This window comes from Bufo bufo, chromosome 2 (assembly GCF_905171765.1).
Source record: "Bufo bufo chromosome 2, aBufBuf1.1, whole genome shotgun sequence".
In the NCBI taxonomy this organism is placed as follows: Eukaryota; Metazoa; Chordata; class Amphibia; order Anura; family Bufonidae; genus Bufo; species Bufo bufo.
In genome coordinates, this window is record NC_053390.1 from 39,925,502 (window position 1) to 39,943,348 (window position 17,847).

Here is a 17,847-nt window from a genome sequence, read left to right on the forward strand (position 1 = left end):
TGTCTTACTGCCCATCCCTTCCTTTGTAGACGAGAAGGCCTCTGTGGATAACGTCTCCCTTGCTTTCCAAGGTTGTCACATAGGCGAAGGGTCAAACCTGAGCCTCGGCCCCATCCTTTCCGTAGGTGCCCAGTGCCCGCCTCTGTGGGCGGTACCCCCTGGTACTATACGAAAGTACAAACAGAATTATCATAGTCTACAACACGTTCATTCATAGCCAGGATCAAGATAAAGCGTGTGTGGGCACCCCGCCTCAATCGCTACTATTGTAAATCTAGTCATTTTTTTTTTTTTTTTTAACGGTAGTTTGATACTTTTGTAAATACAAAGGCAGACCGAAACATTCTGGGTCCCAACGGCAGCCAGCTAATCAGAGTAGACCACCAAGAGGGTGGTAAGGGGTTAAACCTAGACTGTAACTTATCATAATATAGCGTTTCATTTAGTTACTGTGTAATCTTAGTCCTGATTTAGGCAGTTTCCTTCCAAAAATGGCGCCACCCCTATCCACTGGTTGAATGTGGTACTGCAACGCATGCCGATACACTTCAATTGAGGTAAGCTGCAGTAACGGACGCATCAGACGAACAGGGGTGGCGCTGTGCTCGGGAAAAAAAGCAGCCATGTTCTTCTAACCATGTACAATTCTTTTACATGGTAGTCACCCAGACAGGAAGTGAAGTGGTTGCTAAGCAACTTCAATGCACCACATTGTAGAATGTAAAAAAATAAAATAAAAACCATTGACAAGAAGTAAACTGAATTCTGCAAAAAAACAATGACATTCTAATAAAAAGGGGGTATTTTCACACGAGCGAGTTTTCCGCGCGGGTGGAATGCATGACGTGAACGTATAGCACCCGCACTGAATCCTGACCCATTCAATTCAATGGGTCTGTGTACATGAGCGTATTTTTACGCATCAGTTCTGCGTTTCGTAAAAAACACAGCATGTTCTATATTCTGTGTTTTTCACGCAGCTCTGGCCCCATAGAAGTGAATGGGGCTTCAGTGAAAAACGCATTGCATCCGGAAGCAAGTGCGGTTGTGATGCGTTTTTCACTTATAGTTGCTAGGAGATGTTGTTTGTAAACCTTCTGTTTTTTTTATCACGCGTGTGAAAAACGCATCAAAACGCATTGCACTCGCGCGGAAAAAAACTGAACAACTGGACGCAATCGCAGACAAAACAGACTGAACTTGCTTGCAAAATGGTGCGAGTTTCACTGAACGCACCCTGAACGCATCCGGACCTAATCCGTCACTCTAGTGTGAAAGAGGCCTTAGACAAGTGGTCCAACCACTGAGACCCCCACTGACCACGTGAATGCTTATCAAGGAGGTACTTTTATTAAAATGAAGAGATATGGTAACAGCCAAGCGCGATGACATTTCTTGTTTTCTGCAGCTCATTTGTTCACTTTGCTGCAAAGACTGGGAGAGAATGAGCAGAGTCATCTCCGTAACATTAGAAGGAGGGGGGGGGGGGGGGGGGGCAGATTAAAAGGGTTTTCCAAGACTTTTAGGCCTCATGCACATGACCGTTGCTTTGGTCCGCATCCGAGCCGCAGTTTTTGCGGCTTGGATGCGGACCCATTCACTTCAATTCACGCAACGGATGCGGACAGCACACGGAGCGCTGTCCGCATCCGTTGCGTGGCCCCACAAAAAAAAATAAAAAAATTTATATTATATATATATATATATATATATATATATATCTCTATCTATCTCTATCTATCCTGTCCTATTCTTGTTCGTTTTGCGGACAAGAATAGGCAGTTATATTAATGGCTGTCCACGCCGTTCCGCAAATTGCGGAACGCACACGGACGCCATCCGTGTTTTGCAGACCGCAAAACACACAACGGTCGTGTGAATGAGGCCTTATACTGATGACTTATCCTCTGGATGGGTCATCAGTATCTGATCGGTGGGGGTCCGTCACCCGGGATCCCCGCTGATTAGCTGTTTAAGGCGGCACCGGCGCTTGCAGTAGAGCTGTGGCCTTCTCTCTGCTCACCAAGCACATCGTCCTACATTCTATAGTGGCTGTGGTATCGCAGCTCAGCCCAATTCACTTCAATGAGTGAGCTGCACCTCGGCCACGTGACTGATGACCGTGACGTCAAATGGCCTAGGAAATGCTGCAAGAAGGCCACGGCACTACTGCGAAGCCAGTGCTTACCATTGATTATACAGGGAGATGTGCTGCTGATCCTGATAAAATGTGCAAATCAGTAGACAAATGAGCGGCTGACGGGTGGTACAATTATCGTAAGCGAATGTTCCTATGGATGCTTGATCCCAATACCTGACCTGAAAATCATCCTGTCTAATACACTATACACACACACACACACACACACACACACACACACACACACACATATACAGGGAGTGCAGAATTATTAGGCAAGTTGTATTTTTGAGGATTAATTTTAATATTGAACAACAACCATGTTCTCAATGAACCCAAAAAACTCATTAATATCAAAGCTGAATATTTTTGGAAGTAGTTTTTAGTTTTAGCTATTTTAGGGGGATATCTGTGTGTGCAGGTGACTATTACTGTGCATAATTATTAGGCAACTTAACAAAAAACAAATATATACCCATTTCAATTATTTATTTTTACCATTGAAACCAATATAACATCTCAACATTCACAAATATACATTTCTGACATTCAAAAACAAAACAAAAACAAATCAGTGACCAATATAGCCACCTTTCTTTGCAAGGACACTCAAAAGCCTGCCATCCATGGATTCTGTCAGTGTTTTGATCTGTTCACCATCAACATTGCGTGCAGCAGCAACCACAGCCTCCCAGACACTGTTCAGAGAGGTGTACTGTTTTCCCTCCTTGTAAATCTCACATTTAATGATGGACCACAGGTTCTCAATGGGGTTCAGATCAGGTGAACAAGGAGGCCATGTCATTAGATTTTCTTCTTTTATACCCTTTCTTGCCAGCCACGCTGTGGCGTACTTGGACGCGTGTGATGGAGCATTGTCCTGCATAAAAATCATGTTTTTCTTGAAGGATGCAGACTTCTTCCTGTACCACTGCTTGAAGAAGGTGTCTTCCAGAAACTGGCAGTAGGACTGGGAGTTGAGCTTGACTCCATCCTCAACCCGAAAAGGCCCCACAAGCTCATCTTTGATGATACCAGCCCAAACCAGTACTCCACCTCCACCTTGCTGGCGTCTGAGTCGGACTGGAGCTCTCTGCCCTTTACCAATCCAGCCACGGGCCCATCCATCTGGCCCATCAAGACTCACTCTCATTTCATCAGTCCATAAAACCTTAGAAAAATCAGTCTTGAGATATTTCTTGGCCCAGTCTTGACGTTTCAGCTTGTGTGTCTTGTTCAGTGGTGGTCGTCTTTCAGCCTTTCTTACCTTGGCCATGTCTCTGAGTATTGCACACCTTGTGCTTTTGGGCACTCCAGTGATGTTGCAGCTCTGAAATATGGCCAAACTGGTGGCAAGTGGCATCTTGGCAGCTGCACGCTTGACTTTTCTCAGTTCATGGGCAGTTATTTTGCGCCTTGGTTTTTCCACACGCTTCTTGCGACCCTGTTGACTATTTTGAATGAAACGCTTGATTGTTCGATGATCACGCTTCAGAAGCTTTGCAATTTTAAGAGTGCTGCATCCCTCTGCAAGATATCTCACTATTTTTGACTTTTCTGAGCCTGTCAAGTCCTTCTTTTGACCCATTTTGCCAAAGGGAAGGAAGTTGCCTAATAATTATGCACACCTGATATAGGGTGTTGATGTCATTAGACCACACCCCTTCTCATTACAGAGATGCACATCACCTAATATGCTTAATTGGTAGTAGGCTTTCGAGCCTATACAGCTTGGAGTAAGACAACATGCATAAAGAGGATGATGTGGTCAAAATACTCATTTGCCTAATAATTCTGCACGCAGTGTATATCTCTGTATCCTTCTTCCCTGTAACTCCCTGTCTAAGCACACTTACATTTCCAGTTTCTGAAAACCGCAACCATCTTTCTCTAACCTTGTGCAACCCATTTAAAGGGAACCTGTCACCTGGATTTTGGTTATAGAGCTGAGGACATGGGTTGCAAGATGGCTGCTAGCACATCCTCAATACCCAGTCCCCATAGCTCTGTGTGCTTTTATTGTGTAAAAAAACCGATTTGATACATATGCAAATTAATCTGAGATGAGTCCTGTACGTGAGATGAGTCAGGGACAGGACTCATCTCAGGTTCATTTGCATATGTATCAAAACGGTTTTTTTACACAATAAAAGCACACAGAGCTATGGGGACTGGGTATTGCGGATGTGCTAGCAGCCATCTAGCAACTCATGTCCTCCGCTCTATACCCAAAATCCAGGTGACAGGTTCCCTTTAAGTCTATGTTTCAATGTCTTCTAGCTAGGTCTGTCTTGGAAGAGAACATCTGAAGCAGAAGTATAGAACTTGATTGATTGTCTGCAAGTTTTTGAAGTCAGTCTGTCCCTTTTTCACCCCTTTATCCTTAAACAACTCCAATTATAATGTGATCAGTAGTACTTGCAATTGATAGCGGGTGGCAAATGTGGGGGGCGATCCTTGCTTTTCTGCTCTGTCCTTGTATTCAGGATGGTACAAAAAAAAAAAATTCACACGGTCTAAATCATTGTGAAGAAAGATCCGGACAATGGGCATTCCTGAGTGAGTCACCACCACCTCCAGTAATGGGGCCCCAATTCAGCTTTGCTTTCCCGGAGCACCAATTGCAACCGCTGTTCATTGGTGAGGACCATTCAATGTGGAGGTCATGACTTTACAGCTGGTTAAGCTCCTGATGAGGAGGTCACGTAAGATCAGAGGTCAGGTAAAGTTTTTCTTATGAATCTTGGTAAGATGACGGATGATGCAATGCTATCGGAATGCTTTTCTCCTTTGTTGCAACATATTATATATTTTTTTCATTATGGCCACCATGACCTGTCCTGGGCTCTGGAGTGTGTATTTGCTTAGCTGGTCTGGTCTCCGTATTGGTCTGGTCTAGACTATTTAGTTAGAGTCCAGTCTCGAGTCTGTATTTGTTTAAGGGGTCCGGTCGGGAGTCTGTATCTGTTTAAGGGGTCCGGTTGGGAGGGTCTGTATTTGTTTAGGGGGTTTGGTCTGGAGTCTGTATTTGTTTAGGGGTCTAGTAAGGAGTCTGGATTTGTTTAGGAGGACAGGTCTGTAGCCTCTGTTTGTTTAGGGAGTCTGTATTTGACTGGGGGTCTGGTCAGGTGTCTGGATTTGTTAAGGGGGTCTCGTCTGGAGTCTGTACTTATTTTGAGCTGTGACAAAGGGGCTCATAGGAACCACTTAAATGGCACAGGTTGAGGATGTGCCCTATAAACATAAGGTAAATAATGCTATGCTTCGCCTCACTTAGCGCCTTCTTGATGTTCCTTCTCAAAGGTTGGCAAGTACTGTGTGTGTACTGGGATTGTTACCCAGTTTTCCCAAACTTATAGACTATGGGGGAGATCTATCATCTCCTTGCACCACTTACCTGGCATTAAAAAAAAGTTGCGAACCTCATGCTTGTGACTTATTAAGCGCCTCTTGCAACCAATTTTGCTGCAAGTGGCGTTCCTGCACTGCCCTTGACACTTTCTGAAAAAGGGGCCGTGGTGAGGGTGAGCCAGGGAGTCCGCCACATTTATCTTCATTGGTGCCTCTTTTCAGAAATGTAAGGCAGCTCCGACCTGCGCATGGACAGCTGATGGATGTACCCAACATATGACAAGGCTGACCAGGAATAATGCTATGTTATGACCTGCTTTACAACGGGCAGGTTGTTAGATCACGACTATTTGCCACATCTGTCCACAGGTTGTATGTGGTATTGCAGCTCTGCCCCATTCAGTTTCCAGTGAGTCTAGATGCAATATCAGGAGACAACCTGTGGACAGGGGTGGCGCTGTTTCTGGAAGATAGTGGGAATAAGAAGATGAGGGAGAATTTTGTTCCTACCTGTAACCAAACTGGATACAATGAGAGGAAGGACGAGCATTTGGAGCATTCTCATCAGCAGCTCTCCAGGAAAGGAGAAGTACTTGATCTCCCGGAAGGACATTTTATACGATCGGACAGAAAATCCCAGGATGATACCTGCAGGAAACAACGAAATGAGTCACGCTGAAGAACTGCTCCTTATATTACCCAAAAAAATAATAATATATCAGATCTGTGACTGAAAATAAAACTTCTGCATAAATATCCTCAAGATATCGTCATATTTATAAAAAAATAAAAAAAATTCATAATGGGGGATGGTCATAGTCGCTTACAAGAAATGGTAAGAAAAGCCCCTTTAAAAAAGGATCTTGTGTTACAGGACGCCTTTTAAAGGGGTTAAAATATCATCTGTCTATGCCAACCCCCATGCTGCATTCAATGGGTGTTCCAATCTTACCCGTGAACGGCAGAGATTAGAATCCCCCTTTAAGCTTACTTACAAAGATCTGCAGTTAGCAAAGTTACCTTATAGTATTTTTGATGCAGCAGTCAGGGAACTACAGAGGGGCCCTGGAAGCCGAGATATGAGGAGTGGTTTGAAAGTCCCAGATAGATCTGCTTATTTGAGACATATGTCCCCTGTTCCATCCTACATGGTACTGAAAAGCCGCTGCAGAGACAACCGCATTCACAGGTATGCGGCTGGTGTGCAGTTTGAGAAATCACAGCAACAACCCCATTAGTTGTCAACAGTCGTCAAGTCTGGATCACTGTGTTTATTATACCTGTACTGTGACATCACTGTGTTTATTATCCCTTACTGTGACATCACTGTGTTTATTATCCCTGTACTGTGACATCACTGTGTTTATTATCTCTGTACTGTGACATCACTGTGTTTATTATCCCTGTACTGTGACATCACTGTGTTTATTATCCCTGTACTGTGACATCACTGTGTTTATTATCCTGTACTGTGACATCACTGTGTTTATTATCTCTGTACTGTGACATCACTGTGTTTATTATCCCTGTACTGTGACATCACTGTGTTTATTATTCCTGTACTGTGACATCACTGTGTTTATTATTCCTGTACTGTGACATCACTTTGTTTATTATCTCTGTACTGTGACATCACTTTGTTTATTATCTCTGTACTGTGACATCACTGTGTTTATTATTCCTGTACTGTGACATCACTGTGTTTATTATTCCTGTACTGTGACATCACTGTGTTTATTATTCCTGTACTGTGACATCACTTTGTTTATTATCTCTGTACTGTGACATCACTTTGTTTATTATCTCTGTACTGTGACATCACTGTGTTTATTATTCCTGTACTGTGACATCACTGTGTTTATTATTCCTGTACTGTGACATCACTGTGTTTATTATTCCTGTACTGTGACATCACTGTGTTTATTATTCCTGTACTGTGACATCACTGTGTTTATTATCCCTGTACTGTGACATCACTGTGTTTATTATCCCTGTACTGTGACATCACTGTGTTTATTATCCCTGTACTGTGACATCACTGTGTTTATTATCCTGTACTGTGACATCACTGTGTTTATTATTCCTGTACTGTGACATCACTGTGTTTATTATTCCTGTACTGTGACATCACTGTGTTTATTATTCCTGTACTGTGACATCACTGTGTTTATTATTCCTGTACTGTGACATCACTGTGTTTATTATCCCTGTACTGTGACATCACTGTGTTTATTATCCCTGTACTGTGACATCACTGTGTTTATTATCCCTGTACTGTGACATCACTGTGTTTATTATCCTGTACTGTGACATCACTGTGTTTATTATCCCTGTACTATGACATCACTGTGTTTATTATCCCTGTACTGTGACATCACTGTGTGTATTATTGCTGTTATCATGAAAGTTACATATTATCATAATTTAACCTTTAAAAAGTGTCATTGGCTTAGAAATTAGAGCAGGGAGGTGACACAGAAAACAGGTACACAGCCACATATCAAAGCAGGTGTTAGCAGCAAAATACAAATGTCATATATGGCAGTCAGTATTATGTCAATGCTGTTCCTACAGGGACTGGCTCTAGGAACCCGAAGTTTCTAATTACTTCTTTGGATAAGCAATTTTTCCTCCCTGCTTTTGCTTGAAAAATCTGTGTGTGGGCAATTTATCAGAACTGGGGGGTCGTCAGCAGTGAAAGAGCTGTCCATCATAAGCAATTAGGTTGTAGCTTTCAATTCCCAAACGTAAGTAATGACAGCCGATATCTGATTGGTTGCTTTGAGGTCCACTTTTTTTCTTGACTTGGTCAAAGCTGATTTCAGCAGAATATGGTGCTGTTGATAACAATCTGTATCCTGTGAATGGCTTATTTATAGGGATGAGGGGACCCGTGGATGTTCCGGTTTGCCGTTTTCGGACGAACTTCGGGTTCAGGACCCAAACCCTATTGAAGTCAATGGGGACCTGAACTTTGGTGCACTAAAATGGCTGTAAAATAGTCGTAGTAAGGACTAGAGGGCTTAAAAAAGGAAGCAAAATGGGGGTAAGAGCAGGAAAATTGCCCTGCAAACAAATGTGGATAGGGAAATGACATAAAATAATCTTGAACTAGGAGGCGAGGGTCAAAGTGGAGTAGGAGGTTGAGGTGGAAGAGGTAGCCAACACTGTTTTTGTTGTTTTTTTATTCCCCCCCCCCTTATAAATTTGGGAAGATCCCAAAACATTGGGAAATAGAAAAGAGAATGCAAAGAGAAAGTGCGCTGCAGTATAACAATGGCTGGGTGCGGCCGGTATACTTGTCTACTCTGCACAAGGTACGGACAAGTCCTGTGGGATCCATGCCTGGTTCATTTTAATGAACATGAGCTTGTCCATATTGGCTGTGGACAGGCGGCTGCGTTTGTCTGTGATGACGCCCCCTGCCGCGCTGAATACACGTTCAGACAAAACGCTGGCCGCCGGGCAGGCCAGCACCTCCAAGGCGTAAAGGGCAAGCTCAGGCCATGTGCCCAATTTGGAGACCCAGAAGTTGAAGGGGGCAGACCAGTCATTCAGTACGTGTAGGCGTGTGCACATACTGCTCCACCATGTTGGTGAAATGCTGCCTCCTGCCAAGACGTTCCATATCAGCTGGTGGTGCTGGTTGTTGTGGCGTGCTGACAAAGCTTTTCCACATTTCGGCCATGCTAACCCTGCCTTCTGAGGTGCTGGCGGTGCCCCAGCAGTGCGTCTACCAGCGTGCGCTTGCACTCACGCATCTTCCGATCACGCTCCAGTGACGGAATTAAGGACGGCACGTTGTCCTTGTAGCGGGGATCCAGCAGCGTGGCCACCCAGTAATCAGCACTGGTTAGAATGTGGTTGTTGTGCAGACACAGTAATCGCTCATGTGTGCCAGGCTGCCCAGAGGCAACGACAAGCTGTCCTCTGTGGGAGGCGTATCGTCTGCGTCCTCTGTATCCCCCCAGCCACGCCCCAGTGATGCCCATGAGCTGCTTTGGGTCCCACCCTGCTATGGACACGGTTCTTCCTCCTCATCCTTCAGAACTGTGTCCTGGCTGGACAGTTGTGTACCTGGCCTCTGTTGGTGCAGGAACCCACCCTCCGAACCACTTGTGAATGAGTGGCCTGATAACCGTGGAAATGATCCCTCTTCCTCCTGTGCCACCTCTTCTTCCATCATCGCCCGAAGTGTTTTTTCAAGGAGACATAGAAGTGGCATAGTAACGCTGAGGACTGCGACATCAGCACTGGCCATGTTGGTGCAGTACTCGAAACAGCGCAACACGGCACACACGTCCCGCATGGAGGCCCACTCGTTGGTGGTGAAGTGGTGCTGTTCCGCAGAGCGACTAACCTGTGCGTGCTGCAGCTGAAACTCCACTATCAACTGCTCGCACAGTCTCTCCAGCATGTGCAAGGCGGAGTTCCACGTCGCATATGAGGCGGTGAGCGGGAAGGTCGAAGTTACGCTGCAGCGCAGACAGACGAGCACCAGCAGGCTGAGAAGGCCGAAAGCGCGCACAGACGGACCGCACTTTCTGCAGAAGCTCTGACATATCGGGGTAATTTTTCAGTAAGCTCTGCACAACCAAATTCAGCACATGCGCCAGGCAAGGGATGTGCGTTAAACTGGCTAGCCCCAGAGCCACTACGAGATTTCGCCCATTATCGCACACCACCAGGCCGGGCTTGAGGCTCACTGGCACCAACCACTCATCGGTCTGTTATTCCATGCCTGTCCACAGCTCCTGTGCGAGGGGAGTGTCAAAACAGCCTGCTGTCGTTTCCCCCTGGCTGTGCTGAAGGTGTTACGCTGACCGGATGAGGAGCTGGTAGAGGAGGAAGCAACAGGAGGCAACGATAAGTGTTTTGCAATCCTCGGTGGCGGTAGGACATGTGCCAAACTGCTATCCGCCTCAGGCCCAGCAGCCACTGCATTTACCCAGTGTGCAGTTAGGGAGATATAACATCCCTGCCCATGCTTACTGGTCCACGTATCGGTAGTTATGTGGACCTTGCCACAGATGGCGTTGCGCAGTGCACACCTGATTTTGTCCGCCACTTGGTTGTGCAGTGCAGGGCAGGGATGGCTCGCCTAAAGTAGTGGCGGCTGGGCATGACGTACTGTGGGACAGCCACCGCCATAAGGTTTTTAAAATCCTCTGTCTCCACCAGACCAATTGACAGCATTTCAAAGGCCAGCAATTTAGAAATGCTGGCATTCAGGGCCAGGGATCACGGGTGGGTAGGGGGGTACTTCCTCTTCCGCTCCAGTGTTTGGGGGATGTACAGCTGAACGCTTCTATGGGACATTGTGGAGATGCTTGGTGACAGTGGTGGAGGTGTTGGTGTTGCTGGCAGGTGCCACTGTCACTCCAGAGGTGGATGAAGAGCCGAGACTGCAGCAGAAGAGGGACCAGGAGGAGCCTGAGACCTTTCGTGGTTTTTGAGGTGTCTACTACACTGCAGCTCATACTTTGCATTTAGATGCCTGGTCATGCAGGTTGAGAACATTTATGCCTCGCTTCAGGCTCTGATGGCACAGCGTGCAAACCACTCGTGTCTTGTCTTCAGCACATTGTCTGAAGAACTGCCATGCCAGGGAACTCCTTGGAGCTGGCTTTGGTGTGCTCGGTCCCTTGGTGCGGTGGGCAGCAGCAGGCGTACTGTCTAGGGGACGGCCGCTCCGCTTTTGCACCCTGCTCCCTCTTTTGCTGTGCGGCTGGCGCTGTGTGACCACCACCTCTTCCTCCGAACTGCACACTTCACTCGCATGACCTTGATTCCATGTGGGGTCTAGGACCTAATCGTCCTCCACATCATCTTCCACCCACTCTTCACCTCTGCCCTCCTTGCCGGTCTGCACACTGCAGAAAGCCACAGCAGTTGGCACCTGTGTTTCGTCATCATCCGAGACGTGCTGTGGTGGTCCTCCCATGTACTCATCCTGAAACATAAGTGGTTGGGCATAGGTGCACCCAATCTCTTCCACTTCTGGGGCAGGGCTATGTGGATGGCCCTTGGAAACCCTTCCAGCAGAGTCATCAAAAAGCAGAAGAGACTGCTGCATGACTTGGGGCTTAGACTGCTTGGCTGATTTGCAAGGGGGGAGGTGAAAGACTGATGCCCATGGGTGCCAACTCTGAAGTTTCAGCAGGAGACAATGTGAAGGAACTGGAGGCACTGTCAGCCATCCAATCTACTACCGCCTCTACTTGTTCTGGCCTCACCATTCATACACCGGTATTCGGGCCTACAAAATAACGCTGAAGGTTCTGTCGTCTACTCGCACCTGAGGAAGGTGTTTCATTTTGGCGTGTAGCCGGCACAGATCGACCACGTCCTCTCCCTGCAACAGGAGCTCCACCAGCACCACCACCACGACCTGGACCACGTCCCTTATTTGATGCTCTCCTCATTCTTTGAGGTCACCCACCGAACTAACAGACGGATTAACCATATTAATTTCCCTGTCACGTATGCAGTGCAGGTCTACCTCACACAATAAACGAGTATATGAAGTGCACCTAACTAACAGACCGATTAACTATTATATTTCTGTGTCAGGGGTACAAGGATGGTGCACTGCACCCACAAAAAAATAAAAAATAAAATCACTATAGGTCATCCACAGAATTAACAGCCAGATTTTTTATTATATTTCTGTGTTAGGGGTGCAAAGCTTGTGTATTGCACCCACAAAAAAAAAAAATAGCCAGATTCCTAGCACTGTCCCTCACTTCAGCTGCCTGCTTCCTGTCCCTGCACTACTCAGAGCTGATGGGCGGTGCTACAAGTGATCCAGCTTGTATAGAGGCTGGGTCACATGATGCACCGGCCAATCACAGCCATGCCATTACTAGGCATGGCTGTGATGGCTTCTAAGTGCCCACAGCTTAAAAGCTTGTTGATAGGCTGCCCTGCAGCCTTTCAACAAGCTTTATTAAAATGCCCGAACATCGAACTAGAACCCAAACTTTTCTGGCAAAGTTCGGGTTCGCTCAACACTACTTATTTAGAAGGGGATCACAGATGCAATAATAGTCATCAGAAAATGGTGCAGCCTGTATTCTGTAAATGGAGCATTTAGAAGGGGATCTGAGACCAGGCTCGGGCTGGCCCACAGGGGGAACAGGTAAATGCCCCAGTGGGCCCCTGAGCAATGTCGGCCCCTAGTCCCTCACCTCTTTTACAAGTGGCACAGTAGACTAACAGCACTAGATATAGAGAGGCAGCATAGAGCATCTCAACCAGCCTATGTTTATATGAAAACATGGGCACATTATTTAACAAAGCACTCGGTTTATGCTCGACACGTTGGGTGGCTGAGATGACTTTTAGATATAGAGTCACGCTAATTATGTCCTCTTTCTCCAGGAACCTGCCCTCTCGTAGTCACTGCATGGGCCCCCATAATAATATTGTAGCGTCTTGCTGCTGCTGCCACTGTATGGGTGGTTAGTATTCGCATGTAGCTTTATAGTGGGCCCCCAAAATGAATTTTACTGGTGGGCCCTGGGCACCCCAGTCCGACACTGTCTAAGACGCACTGACAGTCATCAGAATATGGTGCCAGCCTGTATTAAGGCTTCACTTTAATCCGCAGTAGTGCAGCAGTCAGACGACCGAGGAACTACTGTGCCCAAGCCTTGCAGGCAGACATTCATCACTGGCCTCAACATAAAATAGCATTTCCAGACTAGTAAATCCCACATTTCACAAAAAAAAAAAAAAACACAGGGCAAAGTAAATCCCACAATACACATGCGCCCCAGTCCTGAGCAGGCCCAACATTCCCATTTTGTTATTCTGCAGGGAGAGATAATCGGCTGCTGGAGATTTTTTTTGCAGCAGCTTAAGGTCCCTCTCGGTTTTTGAATAAGCATGGTCAGATGTCAGGTCATGCAGTTTTAAAGCCAATAAGAAATGCAGCTTTGGATGGGACTAGTGTATAAGACACAATGCGATTGTGAGATGACTGCATTTTCTAGTGAATGAGGCTCTTCTCTCTTTCAGTGAATTAACTTTGGCCGCACAAAACATTAAAAAACATCATAAAACATAAAAAAGGAAACCTAATAAGCTGGCATTGTGACGGCCGCCTGCAGCGAGAGCCACAGGACTTACAGAGTAAAGAGACAATCTACCATTTTACTTGCTGGCTACTTTTGTACATAGTCTGGATGTTTGCATAATATTCGGGGGCACTCTGAGTCATTATGGGTCTGCATTAGGACCTGTAAGTGCTCCATGTGCTACCTACCTGTATAAGGCCTCCACAAGGGACTATATCATCCCCCAGAACTAACATTTTACACTGGGTTCAGACCTGAGCGTATTTGATATGCGCGTTTAACACTCATTTTTGTCGCGCATTTTTGTCCATAGTCAACGCGCGTATTACGCGCGTTTGTGTGATTGACAGCAGTGTCCTATGGCCGCAAACGCGCGACAAAACGCCCCAAAGAAGCTCAAGAACTTGTTTATGCGTCATGCGTTTTTCAGCGCGTTCGAACGCGCTGTAAAATGCAAAAATGTGAACCAGTCCCATAGGGAAGCATTGGTTTGCATCGGTTATGCGTTTTACAGCGCGTTCGAACGCGCTGTAAAACGCGCAAGTGTGAACTTAGGGTTAGAGAAAGGCTTTATAATGCACGACCCCATGGCACATGTCTGCATACAGTAGATATGTAGCGGTGCCGTGTTATGTATCTGTATCACAGCAGTGTGCATGAGGCCCAATAATACTAATAAAAGTCCCTACACAAGCATACATGTCATATTATGACCTGCTGACCTATGGAAGGGGCGAGGGGTCCACTATGGCTCTTGAAAATGGAGGAACCCCGAGTGTCACTGAATGCAATGGTTAGTAGATAGAGATCTAGAGACAGACAGCTATTCTAGACAATGCTCTGTGAGCTCAACACTCCGGACTTCAGACTGATACATTGTAACAAACCTGCAGAGAGATCTGCGCAGCTGTTGCTGATGTGTGTAGTGCACAGAGCATTATCTAGACTGGATACAGCTCTGCTAGTTTGTTACAATGTATCAGTCTGTAGTCCGGGATGTTTAGCTCACAGAGCATTGTCTAGACTGGATACAACTGTGCTAGTTTGTTACAATGTATCAGTCTGGAGTCTGGGCTGTTTAGCTCACAGAGCATTGTCTAGACTGGATACAACTGTACTAGTTTGTTACAATGTATCAGTCTGGAGTCCGGGCTGTTTAGCTCACAGAGCATTGTCTAGACTGGATACAACTGTACTAGTTTGTTACAATGTATCAGTCTGGAGTCCGGGATGTTTAGCTCACAGAGCATTGTCTAGACTGGTTACAATTGTCTCCACTTTTCAGCTGACATCAGGACCAGCTATGGACAGCTTTACTGCCTCTGGAAACGAGGGTATTTCAATTCATTGACAGAGAGCAGAGATCCTGGAAAGTGTGAAGAACTGAAATACAAAGTGTACTAGAAAGCCGTGGAGTTTGCCATTTATACAGAGATTAACCTTTAGTTATGTAAACATCAGAAGATCCTACTCACCGACAATGACAGCGATGACTGTGAACAGGACAAAGCCATTCTTCGCGAAGAAACGTTTCACGTCGTCCTTCGTGATGTTCTGCATCTTCTTCTTGGCCAACATGGAGCGTTGGCGCACACCTTGCTGGAAGCGCTCCATCCTGTTCCCAGATCTCGGGTCTTCTCCGTTGCTTTTAGTCATCTGTGCCAGTCATAGACCACTCTCCTCCCAGTCTAATGGCCACTGGAAATTCCAGTGGATGATCAAAGGCAGCAGGTCGAGCCGGTGAAGTAGAGCTGTAACACAAGACGTGAATGAGCTTTTATAGGGATCCAGACACAAATCTGAGCCCTGCCATCTACCGCAACCAGGCTCCACCGCAGGGACAAGACCGCTGGGCAGTGAAATGTGAAGGAAGACATGAGATAGACTTAAGTAACCGTCACCTCTCCGAACTCGTCTGACTAAATATTTACATTCCCCATGAAATAATAATTCTGCAGCATCTTTTCTGTTATTTTTACTAGAAATGTATTAATATGTTGGTAACTGGGTGTTAACCTCTTATCACAGGGGTGGGCAATGTCAGCACTGATTGTTTTCAATGTAGTCATACATTTCCAGGAGGAATAACAGAGGAACGGCACAACGTAGCATTATCAAAATAGATGATCTGCAATTGTTATTTTATGAGGAATACAATGATTTCCTGAGACAGACATGTCAGGAGAGGGACGGTCAACGCACCTGTTGTTATAATTAGAGGGTCAGCACCGAGGATATTTTAGAACGTTCCATCCTTCCATGGATAGAGTCGTTTCTAGTCTTGCACTGTAGCCCTCCCGCTGTAGCAAAACTACAACTCCCAGCATGCCCTGACAGCCACATACACCCCTTAGGCTCTAGTCAGGAGTTTGTCAATTGGCTTTACATAGGACTGCAGGAAAACCTACTAGACAGCGGAAAGTTGTCAGGCTCCAACAGTCCAACCTGAAGGGTTAAACATTTGCTGAGATGCGGCAGAGCTGAACGTGCATTTGCATAGCGCTCTACGTTAGAACCATGCAGTGCGCCTCACGTCCAGCATTATAGGAGGATGACCGTCTGAACTCTGCTACATCTCTACACATGTGCAATTCATAGGAGATGTTTGGCTTCAAACCAAAGCTTCGTTTTCATTCAGAAAAAATAATATGTAGCAACACGAGTGACGTGATCATCGCCTGGAGCTCTCCAACCGAGCACACGCTGTCTTTTTCATGGAGCTCATGTAGCAGAGCCGAGTGATCACAGCCTCCTGCCTTATCTTATCATGACTGCCTTGAGGTGACAAACTCAAGCCTGCTACACCAGCAGAGGCGGTGGCCCTCATCAGCAACACAGGGCGGATTGTTTGAGCTTGAGCAGCAGATTTCAAGCAAACTGTGAAGGAATGTGCGCTGCGCTTTGATCTGCTAAACAACTGATGAATGAACATGGGGGGGGGGGGACCTATTTATTATCATTCAGAGTGAAAATAGATGCAGATGTAGCAGAGCCAGTTTTGTCATTGCACATTGTAAAGTGACTTGCAGTTTCTGCAGACTCATCACTACTACATCTGAAAAAAATACAAATAGAAATCGCTGCCATTCCTGTCACCTTGTGAACAGGGGCTGGGCGTCCAAAAAAAATCATGAAATAAAAAAAAAAAAAAGTAAAACAGTAAAAATAAGCAAGTAAGTAATCTAGAATATGGTGCAATGATACAAGTATGTGTAAACTGGATACTTTGGGGGTCAGGCTGTGAGCACAGGAGCTTGCAATCTAACCCATTCTTACATCACAGTCTTCTGCTGAGAAGGAATTTGCCTCCTTTGTCCACCCATGAAGTTCTTTTTGAAGGATTTGGACTCACCTCTGTGTGCAGGAGGCTGGAGAAGGGGCGAAGAACCCTCCAAGGAGCAGAAGTCTCACAGAGTGGAGTTAGGGAAGGAGCATGTGTTCTCCAGCAGCTCCGTCTGTCTGACTTAAGACAAGGGGTGGAGACCGCTCAGCCAACGAGAGGGGGAGAGGCTGCAGCTGAGGAGGAGGCCCGGCCTCCACAAGGCTCAGCAGCCTTCCTGCCCCTCGCTTCTAGCTTCACCCCCTCCAGGGTGTCAGGTCCTGGGGTGTCAGATCCTGGGGTGTCAGGTCCTCGGGTGTCAGATCCTGGGGTGTCAGGTCTCGGGTGTCAGATCCTCGGGTGTCAGGTCCTGGGGTGTCAGATCCTCGGGTGTCAGGTCCTCGGGTGTCAGGTCCTGGGGTGTCAGGTCTCGGGTGTCAGATCCTCGGGTGTCAGGTCCTGGGGTGTCAGATCCTCGGGTGTCAGGTCCTCGGGTGTCAGGTCCTCGGGTGTCAGATCCTCGGGTGTCAGATCCTCGGGTGTCAGGTCCTGGGGTGTCAGGTCCTGGGGTGTCAGGTCCTGGGGTGTCAGGCAGTGGTGGCCCCTGCAGGAGGCACACACTACAGGCTGCTCAGCAATACCCCTGATTTCACCCAAATATGCAGATTTATCAGGGACTGGAGGGGCCGGTTATTGGGGAGAGGCCACAAATACATGGTAACTAATGTATCTAAAATATGCAGGGGGGATACAATGTATCCATCAGAGAGGTCTATAGACTGCAGCAATGCTAATATCTGTCTGTCTAATTATCTATTTATATATCTTTCTTTCTATTAATTTCTAAAATATCTATGTAATGATCTATCTCTACACATATCTATCTGATATCTTTCCATGTCATATCTATCTATCTATCTATCTATCTATCTATCTATCTCTCTCTCTATCTCATA

General features: G+C 46.3%; 1 protein-coding gene across 2 annotated transcripts in view; it reads right to left on the reverse strand.

Annotated features, from left to right (window-relative positions):
- SLC1A3 (solute carrier family 1 member 3) overlaps positions 1-17,024 on the reverse strand; it is a 57,397-nt gene extending 40,373 nt beyond the window's left edge. Inside the window, exons 1-3 of one of the 2 annotated variants that reach the window (XM_040420965.1) lie at positions 16,925-17,024; positions 15,048-15,323; positions 6,002-6,139 (exon numbers count right to left, since the gene is read on the reverse strand). In XM_040420965.1, the coding sequence (XP_040276899.1) occupies positions 6,002-6,139; positions 15,048-15,228 (319 nt within the window). In that variant the 5' untranslated portion in view covers positions 15,229-15,323; positions 16,925-17,024. Of the gene's footprint in view, positions 1-6,001; positions 6,140-15,047; positions 15,324-16,924 lie in introns of those variants that run through there. The other variant, XM_040420966.1, reaches the window with a different exon arrangement.
- Between the last annotated feature and the right edge of the window lie 823 nt (positions 17,025-17,847).